The 20,792-nt window shown below is 36.9% G+C and overlaps 1 protein-coding gene across 1 annotated transcript in view; it reads left to right on the top strand.

Moving 5' to 3' along the window:
• The window catches only part of GFRAL (GDNF family receptor alpha like), a 57,934-nt gene extending 47,225 nt beyond the window's left edge, over nucleotides 1–10,709 (top strand). Inside the window, exons 8-10 of the mRNA XM_058669698.1 lie at nucleotides 7,847–7,942; nucleotides 8,022–8,094; nucleotides 10,607–10,709. Of these exons, the coding sequence (XP_058525681.1) occupies nucleotides 7,847–7,942; nucleotides 8,022–8,094; nucleotides 10,607–10,709 (272 nt within the window). The remainder of the gene's footprint in view (nucleotides 1–7,846; nucleotides 7,943–8,021; nucleotides 8,095–10,606) is intronic.
• Nucleotides 10,710–20,792: the final 10,083 nt, after the last annotated feature.

Below are 20,792 nucleotides of genomic sequence, written 5' to 3'. Positions count from 1 at the left end.
GAGTGGAACAAAATCTTTCAAGTACTGAAAGAGAACAACTGTCAACCAAGAATACTCTACCCAGCAAAGATTTCATTTGTATACGAGAATGAAACTAGATACTTCCACAGCAAAGAGAAATTAGAAGAATATGCCAACACAAAACCAACTCTACAAAATCTCCTTAGAAATGCGCTACTCCCAGAGAAAAAGGAAGCAAGCCATAAGCAAGGATGGCAATCAGGGAGATCTCAATAAAGTCCATCCACAGAAACGACAATCAATTACCAACAACCTCAAAAACACAGGCATATGTCACGGCAAAATTATAATTTCTCAATATTAACCCTCAATACAAATGGCTTAAATTCATCACTCAAAAGGCACCGATTAGCAGACTGGGTTAAAAATCAGGACCCAACTATATGCTGCTTGCAAGAAACACATCTAACCAGAAGGAACTTCAGGAAACTTAAAGTGAAAGGGTGGAAACAAATATTCCATGCCAATGGACGAGAAAAAAAGGCTGGTGTGGCAGTCCTATTCTCAGATGATACGGACTTCAAAGTAACAAATGTCAAAAAGGATAGGGAAGGGCGCTACATCTTCTTGAAAGGGAGGATCCAACAAGAACCAATCGCCATTCTTAACATTTATGCTCCTAGCCCGGATGCACCCAGCTACGTGAAACAACTACTTTTGGACTTAAAGGGAGACATAGATGAACATATGATAATTCTGGGAGACCTGAACACCCCACTAGCACCAATAGATAGATCAACGCAGCAAAAGCTCAACAGAGAAACCACAGATCTCACACACACAATAGAACAACTGGACCTAGTAGACGTCTATAGAATATTTCATCCTAAGGCCACAGACTACACCTTCTTCTCAGCAGTGCATGGCACCTTCTCCAGGATAGACCACATAATAGGACACAAAGCAAGTTTAACTAACTACAGAAATATCAGAATCGTACCATGTACCTTCTCAGACCATCACGGAGTGAAACTGGAAATCAACAACTCAAAATGTCCCAGGAAACATGTAAACTCCTGGAGGCTGAACAATATGCTATTAAACGAACAATGGGTTAGAGAAGAAATTAAAGACGAGATCAAAAAATTTATGGAAATCAACGAAAACCCAGATACAAAAGTCCAAAACTTATGGGACACCGCCAAAGCAGTGTTGCGTGGTAAGTTTATTGCAATAAGCGTGCACGTCAAAGCCCAAGAAAGGCAACAAATGCAAGAATTAAGGACACACCTCCAGGAACTGGAAAAGCAACAGCAGAAAGACCCCACAAACAAGAGGAAACAAGAAATTATCAAAACAAGACAAGAACTAAACCAGAAAGAAATTAAAAAAACCATTCAGAAAATAAATGAATCAAAAAGCTGGTTCCTTGAGAGGATAAACAAAATAGATACCCCATTGGCCCGATTGACAAAGAAAAAACAAGACAAAGCAAGAATTAGCAGTATCAAAGATGAAAAAGGCAACATAACAACAGACGCTACTACCATTAAGGAAATAATTAGAAATTATTACAAAGAACTATATGCCAACAAATTCGATAATCACTTGGAAATGGAAAGATTCCTAGACTCCCACCACTTACCAAAACTCACCCCAGAAGCAACAGAAGACCTGAATAAACCCATTACTGAATCAGAGATAGAATCAGTGATTAAAGAGCTCCCAACAAAGAAAAGCCCAGGCCCAGATGGTTTTACCACAGAATTCTACAAAACATTCCAACCAGAGCTAACCCCAATCCTTTACAAGCTCTTCAAAACAATAGAAAAGGAAGCAACTCTTCCAAACTCATTCTATGAAGCCAATATCACCTTAATCCCCAAACCGAATAGAGAATTAACAGAGAAGGAAAACTACAGACCGATCTCCCTGATGAACGTTGACGCTAAGATTCTCAACAAAATCCTAGCCAATAGAATACAAAAAAACATCAGACAGATCATCCACCCAGACCAAGTAGGTTTCATCCAGGGAATGCAGGGATGGTTCAACATAAGAAAATCCATAAATGTGATACATCACATCCAAAAACTGAAAAACAAAAACCATATAATAGTATCAATAGATGCAGAAAAAGCCTTCGACAAAATTCAACACCCCTTCATGTTAAAAACCCTAACCAGGGTGGGGATAGAAGGAACAATCCACAACATAATCAAAGCAATATATGAAAAACCCAATGCCAGCATCATACTAAATGGAGAAAAACTGGATCCCTTCCCACTGAGATCTGGAACAAGACAAGGCTGCCCACTATCACCACTGCTATTCAATATAGTCCTAGAGGTACTTGCAGAAGCCATAAGACAAGACAAAGAAATCAAAGGAATCCAAATTGGAAATGAAGAAGTCAAGCTTTCACTATTCGCAGACGACATGATTCTCTACATAGAAGAACCAAAAAATTCAATACAAAGACTCCTAGAACTCATACGAGAATTTGGCAGAGTGGCAGGATACAAGATAAATGAACAAAAATCAACAGCCATGGTGTATGCAAATGGCCGCAAGATGGAAGAAGATCTAACCAACAAGCTACCATTCAAAATAACAGAGAAAAGCATGAAATATCTGGGAATAAATTTAACCAAAAGCGTAGATGACCTTTATGAAGAAAATTACAAAACACTCAAAAATCAAATAGAACAAGACCTCGAAAGATGGAACAACATCCCATGCTCCTGGATAGGCAAAATTAATATCATCAAAATGTCTATACTACCAAAAGCAATATATACATTCAATGCAATCCCAATCAAATTACCCACAGCATTCTTCATCGAACTGGAAAAAATGATACACAGATTCATCTGGAAACACAAAAAACCACGAATAGCCAGAACCACTCTGAAGAACAGGCACTTAACAGGGGGAATCACAGTACCAGATCTATGGACATACTATAGGGCAGTGGTCATCAAAACAGCCTGGTACTGGCACAAAGATAGAGAGGAAGATCAGTGGAGCAGAATAGAAACAACAGATGGAAACCCACACAGATACAGTCAATTAATCTTCGACAAAAAGACAGACAACAACCCAAGCAAATGGAAAGGTCTGTTCAATAAATGCTGTTGGGACAACTGGTTAATAGCCTGCAGAAACAAAAAGATAGACCCACATCTCTCACCATACACCAAGATCGAATCTAAATGGATAAAAGACCTAAACCTACATCCAGAAACCTTCAAACTTTTGGAAGAAAATGTTGGAAACACACTGGAACACTTAGGGGTAGGCCCTCACTTCCTAAAAAAGACTCCAAATGCAGTAGAAATCGAGACCAAAATAAACAATTGGGACCTCATCAAACTAAAAAGCTTCTGTACAGCTAGAGAAACAATCAATAAAGTAAAAAGGCAACCCACAGAATGGGAGAAGATTTTCGCACACGACATAGGTGATAGAGGGCTAATCTCCAGAATATACAAAGATCTCCAGAGAAACCAAAACACCAGAACAAACAAACTGCTCAAGAAATGGGCACGGGAAATGGGCAAACACTTCACAAAAGAACAAACCCAAATGGCAAACAAGCATATGAAAAAATGCTCAAGTTCCCTGGCAATAAGGGAAATCCAAATGAAGACAACAATGAGGTACCACCTAACTCCAGTAAGGATGGCACACATACATAATACCACCAACACTTGCTGGCGAGGATGTGGGGAAAAGGGAACCCTTCTCCACTGCTGGTGGGAGTGTAGACTTGTACAGCCTCTATGGGAATCAGTTTGGCGAATACTCAAACAACTGAAAATCAACATACCATATGATCCAGCAATAGCACTCCTTGGGATATATCCAAAACATCTTCTACTCAAGAAACCAACATGCACACCTATGTTCATAGCAGCACAATCTACGATCGCAAAAACCTGGAAGCAGCCAAAATGCCCATCAGTGGAAGACTGGCTAAGAAAGTTATGGTTCATCTACTCCATGGAATACTACTCAGCTATTAAGAAAAACGAAATGCAATTCTTTGTGGACAAATGGGCCCGACTGGAATCCATCATGCTAAGAGAAATGAACCAATCCCAAAAGGTTAAATACCACATGTTTGCCTTAATCTGAGATGAAAAGAGAACAACTTGGAAAATAGTACCTGTTTATTGCAATATTAGTGCAATCTCTTATAACCTGTATCCAATGCAATAAGATAAGGCGATATAATCTATAAACCAACAATTAATGTCAGAATACTTAAGATCTACATCGAAAATCTGTAAAACCTACTATACCCTCAATACGCTATGTTAACCTGTAATGGGGGGGAGTGCAGGGAAATCTTTCAGGACCATAAAAAGAGTGAGAAAAAAGTACAATATAGCCTATCAAGATCAAATCTGGTAATTCATAGATAACAGACTCAAAGTGGCACTAAACAACAATAAAACTACTATACCAATGCATGAGGGGGGAATCGGGTGCGATCCTGACAACCTCTTAACAGGAGGTCATGTGCGTGGAGCAGGGGAGCACTCCAGGGTGGAGCAGGTGGTAAGGAGAAAGCCTGGATCCCAACCATGAAGACTCCCAGACCTTCACCACAAACTATTAATACGAGCAACAAGGACTATATCCCAACTGCCAAGGAGGCCACAGGGAATTGGATGCCCTCGGAGGCCGAGTACTCTGAGGTCACCCACCCCCAACCGGAGCTTCCACAGGGGATGGAAGAAGTCCAAACACTACAGTGCAGAAACCAACGTCATCGGAAAGACAACCAGAAGCCCTGAGTGGTCTGCAGAAACAGAAGAACAATAAACGTCCTTCCGGACCAGGGAGGAGAGCTTTCTCTGGTCCGAGACTGGCTCCACCTCTGGACCCCCCCTCCCTCGCAATGACCATCGGGATCGCTTCGAAAACCCCTCACAGCAAACAAACAATCATACAAACTAAAAAAAAAAAAAAAAAACCTAAAATAAATAAACAACAGAAAGTAGAACTTGAAATCTGACAGGAAAGAGCTGGCATGGATTGGCTCATGCCTCGCTGGGTGGGTCACAAAGATTAGTTTTACTCCTCACCATGGTGCTGAGGATTTTCCTGCACACTCCCCCCCCCCCAAAAAAAAAAAAAATGTTCTGCACCTAAAATGTTGACATATATCTTGTTAGAGTTACAAGCCAGTCTGGATTATCCTAAAATCTGCCAAGATCAGCAAAATTTTACTTCAACACAACAACTGGCTAAATACTAAGATGAAATGGACACGAAACAGCTGAATGGTGCCTTATGGCCATTTTAAGGTATAGAGCAGCCGGTCCTGTATATGAACTAAATTGAAATGTCAATGAGCTAATCATAGGTTGTGGCTAGGACTTGTTTTCCTTTTTTTTTTTTTTTTTTTTTTTTTTTCTTTTTAATACACTGGTTACTCAAAACCATGTCAATTCCATAACATTGCAAATTGCTGTTGATGTTATATTGGGACTCTTAATTGACTGTGATGATATTCTGCCAGCTCAAACTTCAGACCAGAAAAGGTCTCCCCAAGAAACTGTTCAACCAATCTGGACAATAAGTAGCTGGACTCTATGCTTGGTATATGTTTGCAATGAAAGAATCTTGATTGAATTTGAACTGTAATACTGCATCAAGGTGGAGGAATCCACCGGGGAGAGGGGAGGGGGAGGGAGGGGGGGATTCCCAGAGCCTATGAAACTGTCACATAATGCAAAATAATTAACAAAAAAAAAAAAAAAAAAAAAAAACACAAGATAAGTAAAAAAAAAAAAAAACAAAAAAAAAACAAAAAAAAAAAACACAAGATAAGTAAAAAAAAAAAAAAAAAAAAAAAAGAGGGGAAGAATCTCCATTGGGTTTCAGTAGCCAAGAAACCCTCAGAAACATTAATCTCTAACTGGTATTTGGTATCCTCCTAGGGTGCAATATTTAAGATTGTAGAGTGATTGCTAGGCTCATTTACATTTTCATTGGGATCTTTAGTTAGCATTTCTGTCATTGATCTATTATAACTTTGTTAATGAGTTCCATGTGAGTGAAATTTAGTGAATGAGACAATTCTTTCTAAATTTGCTAGGTGAATGTTTAAGAATTACTTTAAGTGGTTACATATCTAAAAGCCTAATTTATCAAAAATAATCTCCTTTCTCTCATGCAATCATTAATTATAAAAGGTAACTAGAACAATTATACTCTGGGATAGAATTTCATGCAAGAAAAATAGCATAGTTCAAATACAACATATATTACATACATTCACATTTAGAGTATCAGTGTGTTCAGTACTTTATAAGATAACCTTTAAAGATACTAAAGCTATTCATCTTTCATATTCTGATACTGAACTTAGTATTGATTTAAACCATCTTGTCATATTCTGGCTTGATTTAAATACACAATTTTATTACTCATTTTGCTTCAGAAAACTAGATGTTCAATTTTATTAAACCTAAATTTTTCATAAAGGAAGTACTACTATGAAAACAGTATTATTTAGATTTGCTCCATGTTTCCATTTATTTATGTTAAATAAAATATGTTTTGTAGTCACAAAATTGAACAAAAATTTGGAACCTCTACTTCTTGTACTTTCACCTTTCACAGAGGTTGACTTTTTAGTTCCAAAGGACAGGGGCTTATAAAACTTCTTTCACATTATCTAATCGCATAATGTAAGCAGGGAACTAATAAACATCGCAAGCACAGCGTTATGTATACCAGAGTTCAGATTCTCTGAGAATGATTTTCTAATGGCTAATCCTTTTATTTTTTCTGGTTCTCATATTGCTTTTCCCCTGACTCACATTGAAAATCATATTACTGCTCTGAAACTCTAATCTATCTGCCTGCTGATTATTTCTAACTTAGAGTTTAAACCTTTGCCTCCAAGGCACTGATTTCTGTACAGGGGTCCTGGTGGAGAGGGTTGAATAGAGTCATTGGCAATATGTCTTCTAATTTCCTTCTACTCAGAGAACACTGTCAGCATGTGTCCACAAGTGCAATAGCCCATTTTCATACATTTCTTTATGTACAATTTGGCACATAAATTGCTACACACTTCCAATTCTTAAAAACACATGAAAAATCTACAGGGGACAGCAAAACCTCTAAATGAAGACGCTACTTCATTGTTTCTAATGCCTTCAAATGAACATCATAATCAAAATGATTATCAGGGTCTTCATGTGAAATTCACATTTGTATTGGGCTGAAGCAAAAATAAGGATGATTTTACTTCAGAGTTGACAATAAAAACCACTGAAACTAGACCTATCAATTTATTTTGAAGATTGCGTTTGTTTTTTTTTTTTTTTTTTGTCTTCAAAGTGGAAAATCGAAAGTAAAAACATCGTACCTTAACAGGAAAGAACTTATTTTTAAGACCTGGTCATATTTTTTTGTAAAGTTGCTAGAAGCTGGTCATTTCATCATATTGTGTTTCTCATGCAAGTGGCCAAGAAGTCTGGGTGCGTTAATTTTCATGAGTCACCCCTTTGGAAGAGAAAAATAGATCATAACAGAATGTGAGGACCCAGCTGGGATCAATATCACCACAGTTAACCTAAAGTTACAATATTTTACTTTTTCTAGTATACATATATAAAAATGTAATCATTTTTAGTTATGCTTTACAAAAAACATTTTCTATAGGGAATTATTTGAGTAAAAGTGGGAAAAACAAGATATTACACTCAGAAAAGTGTTCTCACTTTCACTCGTATCTATTAGATTCATTAAAATTGCATTATAGAAATAGCTACTTTATAACGTAAGACAAATTAGAACCTTTGGGATAAAATAATCCATGCTGAAGTAGTTTAATCTTATTTTTATCATTTTCTTTCAGATTATCCAACCCTGTCAAATGTCAAAAGCATCACACTGTATAAGAGAAAACACACAAAGGAAATAACCTTGACTGAATTTCAGCTCCCCTTCAACGGTGAGTTTAAATTAAATTCTCTGAAACATTTGAATTATAATATTTTAAATAATGTGCTTTTTTCATATTGTGTTTGTAGGCGATGTAATCTATGCTGTCACATGTGTCATGGTCACCTGTGGGACCCTGCTGCTGATTATGCTAAAGCTCAGGTAACTGGACACACCCCAGAGCTGAAGGGCTGCAAGGGACACACTGTGTTCCAAGGGTCTGATAATCAATCCTTCTCTTTAAGACACAAAATCACCTTTTCCATGGGCTATATCAGTGAACACCTTATGTTGCGTCTGTGTAAAGGAAATGGGATCATTGGAGACACTGTATGCTATATTTTATAAGCACATTTGTGTTACATATCTGTAAAATTAAAATTTTAGCAATGTTCCTCCTACTTTTCCCACAAAATCAAAATTAAATTTTGGTGCATCCCTTATACAAATTATTTGCAACATTGAGGAGCTCACATTACCAACTTATCATGTACTTTTTTGAAGCTTACATATCCTTCAAGACCCATTCTTCATTCTAATTTACCAATGAATTTCATTCAAGTTTAATATACAATAATTGAATGAGATATTTAATGAGGCCTCATAGTGTTCACAGAGAAAGACACTACCACTAGCTGACATTGATTTATTTACTCTTTCTGAATATTTTTCATATGCTTAATTACAGTAATGCTCTAGTAAGGAAGTAAGACTTCACGATTAGAGATACATACTCTCTAAATTATTACATTTGATTTCTTTGCATTTTCTAAAATTTATTTTCATTATATAAGAAAACAGAACAGAGAGAGAGAACTTTCACCTGGTGTTTAACTCATGAAATGCCTACCTCAAACAGGAACCTAGAACTCTATTCCAATGTACCAAATAGAAGGCAGAGACAAAGTGCTCGGTATATCACCTGCTACCTACCTGGTTTCAAATTAGTAAGCAGCTGGATTGGAAGTAGAAGAGCTGAGATTTGAACCAGGCACTCTGACATGGGGTGTGGGCCTCCCTGGTACTGACAATTACTATGTCAGTTGCCTGCCCCACTGCTTCTAAATTTCTGAAATTTAAAATTTTTTACAGTTGCACGTAAAATTCTACATACATACATACTCTTAAGAATATTTAATCTCATTTTAGTCAATTATATTTTCATTACATACATATGTAAAATATGAATGTTACATTTAATAGAGGAAATACACACATATACATATATGTACACACATAAATTGTATTTAATAATACAATTGGACTTTTAAAAGAATGAGTTTCAATATTTCTCTTATCTCATGACATGTAACATCTAAAAAGATTGATTGCTCCTCCGAAAGTTCAAGACTTATATATCTTGGGGTCTTAACGCACAGATAAAATGAGCCTGAGGTGGGGAGATACAAGGTAATAACAAATCATCAAATATGTGATAAAGGTATGATCAAATTTACTTATTTTTAAATGCACTACAGCTAAATAAAATATTTACCAGTTTAATACAAACCCCTTTAAACACTTAATGTGATGATTATTCAAACCAGTACTAAAATAAGCTGCTTTTCTCCAATGCCTTGAAAGTTAGATTTGTATGAGCTCTTGCCTATGTTCCAAATACAGTTTGAAAGCCAAATAATTAGAGTTCATTTCTAAGAGGGAAAGTCGCATTTGGGATTTATTAAGCCTTCTTTAGTTTAAAATATTTGAGAGCACTGTTCAGTTACTGAACATGCCTATACATTCGAGGACAAACTTATTGTTTCAGAAAAGCACAGATGGTTTTCTGGCCTAACAAAATTCTTACTTTAATACTTTTCAGTCTTTACTACATAGCCACACACAATGTATTCAATTCATATCTGCCACAAGGGGCCACAAGTTTTTACAGATGAGTGCCATTCCAAGGTAAAACAGTTATAGAACACTCACAATTCCCTGTGTGTCAGCTGGAACCTCACCTGACTTCTTCCCTGCATCTAAATATGTCCATGAATTGAATGACAGTGGACGTATTGTTTCTATAGACAAAAATCTTGAATTTACTGTAATACATATTTAAAAGCGAATTATTTGTATTCGTAAGTACTTTATATTTCATTACAAATGACTTTCCGCATGATTTTAAGATCCATGCTGCTGTGTAACCTGAAAATTCCAGAGACAGTGTTAGGTAAATGAAAAACCAACAGTCATCATGAAAACAACGCAAAAGCATCAGAACAAGGAACTCTGTGTTTTCCCACATCTGAAGGTAAGTTAGCTCCATAATCAAAGAAACCCAGTTTTATTTAAGTCACAGCCCACTGACCTTACGGTCAAGTCCCAACCACAGGAGTACTTTTGCAGACAACATTGATTTTTCCATTTGGTTCATGTTGTGCTGCATTTTAAAAACCTTTAGCTTCCTATATTTTTGTAGAAAAAAATGATTTAACCTTAAAAATTTGAGAAAAGTCTTTATATAAAACCTGATTACTTGGAAATCACAGCTAAATTACTGATGCACTTTAGAATAGCTTTATGAGAGTTTATTACTGGAACTTTACATTCAGAAACTTGATCATTTTCTTCCTCCAGCCACAAACTCGATCCAGAAATAAAAGCACGCACAGACCATTTGTAAAATACTTGAAATGGCATATGGTTAACTTTTGCTTTTACTTTTATATAGAACCTCTAAAATATCAAATCCAACAAGAGAGCCTTCACCAATCCAAGTACCTGGAAGAGTTATTCATCATGAAGCAAGACTCATGAACAACCACTTTCTTTAAAGCAAGTATTTAAAGAAAACAAGCAATATAACATGTCCATAATTAATAAAGAAAATGTTAGGATGAATTTAATAACGTTGACTTATTGAATATAACAATGTGTAGTACAGTAATGTGGCATCATGATGATAGATTTATTTTTTCTTAAGAAAATGTTTAAGTAAAACCACCCATTTGTATCTTTGGTAACACTAGTGTAGAATAAAATTTCCTGGAAAACAAAAACTGTTAGTGAAAATTACATTTTGCATGATTTTCTTGGATGGTTAATATGATTGCATGTGATATTAACTAGCAATATAGCAATATGCTGTTATATTTAGCAGGAATTTTTCTGACCAAGCTTATATATTTCTGTTATCTTGTCATAAAAGAAATGTAAATGAACATATCCAGTATATTGTTATTTATGCATTTTTACATATTTTCAAATCACCACCTAAATCATTAGCATTGACTTTAAGTTCCTCAGTGTGTCTGGGTAATGATGAGTCTCAAAAATCAAAATGGTGTCCCCGTATTTTTATTATTTCAATATGTTGAATTTTAGTTTTTAAACTTCATGCCTTTATTTCATACCAAAATTGTGAGGAACAGTTACATTATGAAATTCACTGTGCATTTATAATGATATATGCTATGTATGAATATAATTTTTCTGTGTGAAGTTAACTTATTTAGTGATATTCTTCAATTGCCACTTATCATTGTGTTTCCATACATTTTGGCTTAATTTAAAAGTATAATTGTGATTAGAAATATATATATTAAACATATATATATGATTTAAACTTTGTAATCAGAATAGACACAAGGTGTTTTATTTATAGTTACACAGAGGTACATATAATCAATAAATTGAGAATAAGAAGATAATCTGTGATAATTATTACCATTATGTAAGCACTAATAAATAACTAAAATTAAAGGTTAAATATTTTCTCCTATTTGGTTTCATTACTCTTCATTACAATTTGAATTAAATTGTCAACATTAAATTAAATGTGAAGTCAATATTTCATTCTGTTCACAGAGTTTTTTTTTTTTTTTTTTTAGTTTCATTTTATTACACAGTTTCATAGGCTCTGGGATTCCTCCAACCCCTCCTCAAGCTCTCCCCCCCATGTTGGATTCCTCCACATTGTTGCAGTATTACAGTTCATAACCAGTCATGATTCGTTCATTGCGAGCATGCACCATGCATAGTGTCCAGCATCTTACTGTCCAGATAAATTCAATGGTTTCCTTGGGAGACCGTCCCTAGTCTGAAACTAGAGCTAGCAGAATATCAACCTTTCCAATTAAAAGCCACAGCATTGCATCAACAACAATTTATGACATTATGGAGTTAATTGACATGGTATTGAGTGACCAATATGTTAGAAAATGCAAGATCTTAACCACATCCTGTGACTACTTCATTGACATTTTAATTTTAGTTTATACATAACTGGCTGCTATACACCTTTCACTGGTTATAGGGTATGGAGCTGCCCCATGTCTATTTTCATTTTTATATTTAGCAGTTTATAGTGTTGAAGCATGTTTTTTACTGAACTTGGCAAATTTTAGGATAGTCCAAACAAGCTTATAACTCTAACAAGTCATATGTTAACAATTGAGGCACAGAACAGTTTTAGGAGGGGTGTGCAGAGAAATATTCAATACCTTAGTGAGGAGTAACTAATCTTTGTGTCTTACCTAGTCAGGTATATGTAAGTCCAAGCTGACCATTTCCTGTCTTTTCTAAGCTTTCCTTATTGGTCTCTGTCTATCTAATCTATTTTTGGAGGAGGGGGGGCTCCGCAGCAACCGTGGTCATTGCAAGAGAGGGTGGGGATCCAAAGTTGGAACTAAGTAAGAACCAGAGAAAGCTCCTCTCCAGAGTCCCAAAGGAAGTTTACTGTTCTTCTGTTTCTGAGGACTGCTCAAGGCTTCCGACTGTTGTTCTGATGACATTAGATCCTGTGAGGAAGTATCTGGGCTTCTTTCATCCTGTGTGGGAGATCCCAAAGGGAGTGGATGACCTCAGAGTTTTTGGCCTATGAGGGCACTCCAATTCCCATTGGTCTCCTTGGCAGCTGGGGTATAGCCCTTGGTGCCCATATTAGCACTTCTAGGAATATATCCAAAACATCTGTTACACCAGAAACCAACAGGCACCCCTATGTTCATAGTAGCACAATCAATAATTGCAAAAACTTGGAGGCAACCAAAATACCCATCAATACAAGACTGGATAAGAAAGCTATGGTTCATCTTCTCCATGGAATACTACTCAGCTATTTAAAAAACTGAAATGCAGTTCTTTGTGGCCAAATGGACTCAACTGGAAATCATTATGCTAAGGGAAATGAACCAATCCCAAAAGGTTAGATAACACATGTCTGCCTTAATTTAAGATGAAATGATGTCAATCTGAAAAATAGTAACTGTAAGCTATAATATTGCTTCAACCTCAAACAGCATATCTCACATGCAATAAGACATTGTGATGTAACCAATGAACCAGCAATCAATGTGAGTCAGACTGCTTATGATCTACATCAAAGACCTGTAAAACCTAATATGTTTTTTTTTTTAAAGATTTTATTATTATTGGAAAGCTGGATATACGGACAGGAGGAGAGACAGAGAGGAAGATCTTCCATCCGATGATTCACTCCTCAAGTGAGCCGCAACGGGCCGGTACGCGCCAATCCGATGCCGGGACCAGGAACCTCTTCTGGGTCTCCCACGCGGGTGCAGGGTCCCAAAGCTTTGGGCCATCCTCGACTGCTTTCTCAGGCCACAAGCAGGGAGCTGGATGGGAAGTGGAGCTGCCGGGATTAGAACCAGCGCCCATATGGGATCCCGGGGCTTTCAAGGCGAGGACTTTAGCCGCTAGGCCACACCGCTGGGCCCAAAACCTAATATGTTTTAATACCCTTTGTTATTCCATAATGGATCAAGAGAGCAGAGAAATCTTCCACCTTCTTAGAATGTGTGAAGAAGATGTTAAGTATAACCTATCAAGAATATAACAGGTAACTTATAGACAACAGAATCGAATCTGCATTAGACATTAGCAAAACTATAAAGACATACAGTTGGATTCAAGAGCGATCCTGACAGCCTCTTAACAGGGGGTCATATGCACAGAGCAGAGGACCAGAGTGGAGCAGGAGGCCAGGAAGCAGCCTGTATCCCAACCCTGGAGATTCCCAGATTCTCACAGAGTGTTTTTAAAGCCCTTGTTTACCTAGGTAAATCAGATGTCTTTATGTTGTTCTGTATATTCCAAATGCAATATTGAGGGTTCATCTGAAGTGAGTGTGGAGATTTCCATTTCCATAACACTGCCATTTAATTTAAGAATGGTAATGCCTGGGGAAATGCAAACTGTTCTCTGGTCAATGGAGGAAAGAATCCAGACTACTTATAGAAAAATGTTTGTGCCGAACAGAGAAGGGGAGGCCAGAAAGTGAAATAGAGATCCTTATCTGGGGTAGGGGCTGGGGAGAAGAATTCCATCTGCTTGGAAACAAGAGTAAGAAGGTCAAAGTGAAAGGAGAGACAGCATGGACATTTAGTGTGCTAATAGGCACCTGCCACTGGAAAAGAATGTTCAGACTGAGAAAACACAGGAGATAAAATGACAAACATCAGACTAAAGGCACTCAGTATACTTGGGGGTCAGGCTAAGGAGATGATGTGAGAACGGTGTAAGGGCCTCTTCCCCACAGCTTTCTCTTTTATCACAATTGGGTCCTAGTGGGAAACCTTTCCAAACATGCTCCTCCTATACTAGGTCAAATACCCATACTCCTGTAGACCCCAACACTACCTTATTTTAGACTATAGCATCTTACAGTGACGAATTAATCATTCTTGGTTTTTATATATCTGCACACATTCAGAATGCATCCATGGACTCATCTCTGCTTTCCCTTCATTAGGACATTCCGGCTAGTCAAGCAATAATTGATTCTTGACTTAATGGTTTAGTTTGAAAGGCCGCACAGTGGCATAAAATAATTTTAAACAAGAGAGTTATAACATCTGATTTTAACATAAGAAAAATTTGTTTGAAAAAGACAAATCTAAGAAGGAAATCAGCGAGACAGCTTAAAAATATGCTGACATGGCCCTAGCGCAATAGTGTAGTGGTTAAAGTCCTCGCTTTGAACGCACCGGGACCTCATATGTGCACTGGTTTTAATCCCAGAAGCTCCACTTCCCATCAGGCTCCCTGCTTGTGGCCTGGGAAAGCAGTTGAGGACAGCCGAAAGCCTTGGAACCCTGCACCCATGTGGAAGACTTGGAAGAGGCTCCTGGCTTTGGATTGGCTCAGCTCCAGCTGTTGCAGCCACTTGGGGAGTGAACCATTGAATAGAAGATCTTCCTCTCTGTCTCTCCTGCTCTCTGTAAATCTGCATTTCCAATAAAAATAAACAAATCTTAAAAAAATATGTTGAAATGGGGCTGGCCTTGTGGCATAGCATGTAAAGCCACTACCTGGGAGGTCAACAAGCATCCCACATGGTGCTGATTTATACCCTGGCTACTAACCCTTCTAAATAACTTCTCTGCTAGTGGACTGGCAAAACCAGCAAAAGATGACTCAGGTGTTTGGGTCACTGCATCCACATGGATGACAGAAAACAAATCCTGCACTTGGCTTCAGCCAGACCCACCCCCAGTTACTGTAGCCTTTTTTGGGAGTGAATCAGTGGAGGGATATCTCTCCATCTCTTCTTTTTGCCCAGTAACTCTAACTTAAACATGGTTAATAAGTCTCTCTTTTTTAATGTGCTGCAGCGATTAGCTAATATAGAAAACCTACTAGTTGATTTGTCCAACATTTGTTTACTGAGCAGTTGCTATGTTTCAGACACTGTGCCAGAAATTGGAGATTAAAAAAGTTAAGAAATAAGTGTCATTACTTCTAGAGGTGATGGATTCTATAAAGAAATGAATATGGTGCAGTAGTAACAGTGAATTAAGACAGAAATTAGACGTAAGTGCACTTCAACTTAAGCAGCAGAAGGATGGATTTGTGAGTGTTGTTGAAAAATTATTCTATTTTGCAATTCTCCAAGCACTCTCCATACTGATTTCCATAGTGGCTGTACTAGCCTACACTCCCGCCAGCAGTGAAGGAGGGTGCCTTTCTCCCCACATCTACTCCAGTAGGTATTGTTAGTTGAGTTCTGAATGTAGGCTAAGCTCACTGGAGTTAGGTGGTACTTCAATGTGGTTTTCATTGGTATCTCTCAGATGGCTAAGGAGCCTGGGCATCATTTCATATGTCTGTTAGCCATTTGAATCTGTTCTTTTGAAAAATATCTATTCATTTTCCTTTGCCCATTTTATTACAGGATTTTTTCCTTTTTGCTGTCCCTGGGTTTCTGAAGCTCTTTGTAAATCCTGGATATTAGTCCCCCATCACTTGTGTAGTGTGCAAAATTTTTCTCCCATTCTGTTGGTTGCTTCTTCACTTTGTTAATTGTTTCCTTTGCTGTATAGAAACTTTTTAGTTTGATGTAGTCCCCTTTGTTCATTTTGGCTTGGATTGCCTTTGCTTTTGATGTCTTTTCTAAGAAGTCTTTCCCTGTCCCTATATCTCCGAGTGTGTTTCCTATGTTTTCCTTTAATAGTTTGATGGTTTCTGGGTGTAGATTTAGGTCCAGATGTGGGGGTATAATGGAACATGCATCCCTGCTTCCAGATGAAAGATGGATTCCCAGTGAAACTCTTGGACATGTGTAGACAGTGGGATGCTGGTCTGACATTGTCTGTAGCAACAATGCCAGGGTACATTTAAATAAGAGACTGATCGAATTATGATTCCTTATGAAGGACTACACCATTGTAGTTAAAGGAGGAAATCTGTTGGGGGGGGTCTGGGGGAGGGTAATCCCAGCCTATACTAAATTGTACCACATAATTCAAAATAAAATATATAAAAAGAGACTATACTATTTTAGTAATATGTGGGAAATCAGTGGGTATGTAGGGGGAATGGGAGGGGTGGAAGATGAAACCACTGAACCTATGGAACTGTATCATAAAAAATTTAAAAATAGAAGTAAATATGCTTCATAAATATTTTATGCATAGACAGAGGTGACTTGGGATAAGATGTTGGCAGGAAGTTGAGATTCTAAGAATCTAACAGAAGTGTTACGCTATTTAGATCAGTTCATACAGCAGGATGTTTTATAATTCAGAACGAATGTGTGGCAACTGTTGTCCGATCTGTTTATTTCTGTACTTTGTATACGCCCCTAAGAGATTGTGCTCCATGCATGACAGTGATCCATGTCAGTCTGCCTTTTCAGTAGGTTTAGTCAAAGGTGAGAAATAGCAGAAGCTGAGTGTGGTCGTCTCCTGATTACCGCTCCGAGGTGTCATTTGGTGTTGGTCTCATTTAACTACTGTTTGCATCAGTGTAAAGACTTCTACATTAACCTTTCAGAACTCTAATAAATGTTTCCTCCCCATTGCCTTAAATTTAGTGGCACAAACAGTTCAGTTGTTATTAATGATGAGTTCACGATTCCTGGGTTACCACCCTATGATTTTTCTAGACTACCCACATCTCACTAAAAAACTCTTGGTGACCATTATTAGTAAACATCTTCTAATTGACAAAACTTGAAATTTAACCCAATCTTAGAATATCATCTATTTTCCTGTAGTTCTCTGTATGATGATACTGGTAATTATTTCAGTCCTGGACCAACTGACTTTCCAAAACCAGTGGGACATTCATGTTAATTAACGGTCTTGGAAAATCTGGTTTGGGCAAGGACAGGTGAGGCCTGAGCTAGAGCCATGGAATTTTGAGTTTTCCCAAATTCCTTTTTACAAATTTCTCATCCCAGATGATAAAGGATGCTCACCACCAGAGAATTAAATATGATTTCTGAGGGAGATGTTCTGGGAAATGTGTAATCAGGTCATCAGATAGTACAGATCACAGGCTTCTCAGAAGAACCCAACATGAGTGAAATTCGCTCCTGAGCAGCCTGACTTTTCTGGTAAGCAGGCTTTGTGCTGCATATTTACCCATGGCTTCTTTTTCAGCATAGAATTCTTTTCATAAACTCCCATAGATTTTCCTGGGACTTATGAATCAGTGGAGTGGTACCAACTGGAATTCAATGAGGTACATCCAAAAGGTACATTAAAGAGGTCATTAAGGAAAGATTTTAGGACAGAAGAAAAGCAGGCACTCTCCTGTTGCTCCAAATCCATGTCTTTTCCTGCTTTTGAAGTTCCCATGGTAGTCCTGGAAACAGAGTCAGGGATTGTGGCATATGCATTCATTCCATCTGTTACCATGGCATTCAAGTGAATACTCAAGACCTAACTGTGATTTCAACAAGCCCATTAATCAAATCTATGGAACTGATGGCCATAACGACGGCATCATATATTTACAGCAGTGCCACGCTGGCATGTCCCTGTATGAACTGACATTGCTATTTCCAAATATTCTCATCGGCCTGGCTCTTTCTTTCCTACTTTTCTTTTCCTTAGAGCTTTGAGAAGAAAACCATATGGGCTGCGGTGATTTACTGCACTTAAATTTCTCAAGTTTTTTCCCAAAGACATTCTTTGAGGTGCCTGTATTTATTCAGATGCCATTGAGTGCACCCCAAATCTTGAGGTGCTAGAAGCAGTGTTTTCCAAGACTTTTCCACAGACAAATCCATAGCAATCAAGATATCTATGAGCAAAGGTCTGCAGCAATTTTAGTTGTGTATAGTATTTTTTATGGAGAATTGGTCCTTAAAACAGAAGTTTCATTTGTTAGACAAAGTCAGTATGTTTTAAATATAGGTAGTAAACTCATAAAACTTCATAATATTACTGGATTTTCCCATTTAGACAAATAATAATGTTAACCTGTTAATGCATATATATGCACATATACCTATATTGGTAAAAGAGACTTTATTAACATATATTTTATACCTTCACCAGAGGTTATAGAATCTTAATTAAATAAAATATCTAACTAATTAACTAATTATGTAATATTCTCAATAGAGAAACAACTCTAAATACATTTATAATCACCAGCTTTGAAATAGAATTGTAGGTCTAAAATTGATTATAGTGTATAGTTCTAACTACTTTTTTGATTCAATCTTCAACATTTTTCAGCAGAAAAGTTTTCATTTTTTTCTACTGGTAGGCATTTCTTTTTTCTTTTCTTTTCTCTTTTTTATCTTACTTGATTATTTTTGCTTGAAAGGCAGAGCAAGAGAAAGCCTGCAAAAGCCAGGACTGGGCTATGGCAGAGCCAAGAAGCACGAAGTCCATTTGCATCATCCATACGGTATCTTTGATCCAAGAGTATGAACCTTCATCCTTCATATACTACTTTACTGGTTGCGAATTAGCAGGGAGAGAATTGAAAGTGGAGACAGTTCTCTGTCTCAGGAGCTCTGAAATGAGATATGAGCATCTGCAGTGACAGTTTAAGCTTCTGCATCACAGCACTCACCTCGGGATAGACACTCATAGTGAGCAGGACATCTTTAATTGGTTACAAAAGGGATGCTTATGAGTCCCATAAAATAATAATGCAAGACAAAAAAGTGTGTGCCAAACAACTGTGGATGCTCATTTTAATTACTCTTCTTGAAATGCTATTTACATCAATTTAAATCACATATGGATGAAACAGAACACTTTCAGCTTTAATGAACAATTTACTAAGAAATACACAGCATCCCCTAAAGCCAGAAGTCTATGAAAAGGCATCTCCACATGTTGGAGTGAATTCACTGAGCTCTTCCACGGCTCATTTTTTCATCTTCACAATCATTGATTATTTTTCTTTGATCTTCATAATCACAATTTAGTAATTATTTGAAACCATGGAAACAACGGAATTCAAATTACCATTATTGACTTAGTCTAAGAATTTATCCTGAATCATGTAAAATGTGTATGGACTCCAAAATCAGAATTTCATTTGCATCGATGAACTGAAGGCAGATTTTAGCTAGGCAGTCATTAGTTTCCACTACAAAAATCTAGACTGTCTTTGTCATCAATTCAGTGAGAGTAAGACCCTAGTACAATTTGAGTTCATTTTAAATTGGCTAAGGCAAGGTTTTGTAGCATCATCCCTATTGATTGATAATTTTAAGAAATGTATGAATGAATGGAATTTGTCAAAAAGGAAGATAATGTTGTCTCTTTCATGTCATAAATAAATAACTCAATACATAAATAAATAAATATTAAATTTCAAGGATAATCTTTTTCAGAAACCTAGGGTTCATTCACTCATTAAAAATCAAGAGACTAAAGGTTTTGCTGCCAACAGGCAAGTTGCAGAATAATGGACGGGGTCAGGACAGAATCACTAGTGCCTTTGCTTTTTTGTTTTTTGTTTGTTTTGTTTTGTTTTTCTGTTTTTGTTTTTTTTTTTTTTTTTTTTTTTTTTTGCATTCCACACAGAGGTGCTCTAGAGCATTAGTTGGTATGTTACTTCTCCTTCAGGATCTTAAAAAGGTTGAAGGTCTAAATGCTTCCATTTAAAAAAAAAATCAAAGGTACCTTATTCACATAAGTATACCATCAGTGTCTGAAAGGTAATTTTAGAGGTAAAAGGTAAATATATAAGTGTGTGTGTACATAAACACACACACACACACACACACACACATATATATATGTTAAGATAAAAAATATAAAATGAAATAACCAGAAAAAAATAAAATTTCAAGTCATGAGTATCTGTTAGGAACATGCTTCAGACAGCCTATTTTTTGTGATTACTTCATCAAATTTAGCTTTTTTAAATACAGAGAAAAAGGATTAAAAATATTAGACATTAAAGACATGAAATAGGACAGGCAAACAGAATATTTAGTACCCACACCATCTCAGTTATAGAGGAAGAGCTTGGACGTGCATTTGAAGTAATCAATGAGAATCTAGACTACCGTTGCTTCTATTGATCTTTCACAACACCTGGAGGGTGGAGGGCAGTGAAAAGAACCGAGAATCCTCAGCATTGTTGGTGGCAATATGGAAACGCACAAAGATTTATTGTACAGTGAAGTAGTTACATAA

Source organism: Ochotona princeps, chromosome 1 (assembly GCF_030435755.1).
Source record: "Ochotona princeps isolate mOchPri1 chromosome 1, mOchPri1.hap1, whole genome shotgun sequence".
Taxonomy (NCBI): Eukaryota; Metazoa; Chordata; class Mammalia; order Lagomorpha; family Ochotonidae; genus Ochotona; species Ochotona princeps.
This window is presented reverse-complemented; position numbering and strand designations above follow the sequence as displayed.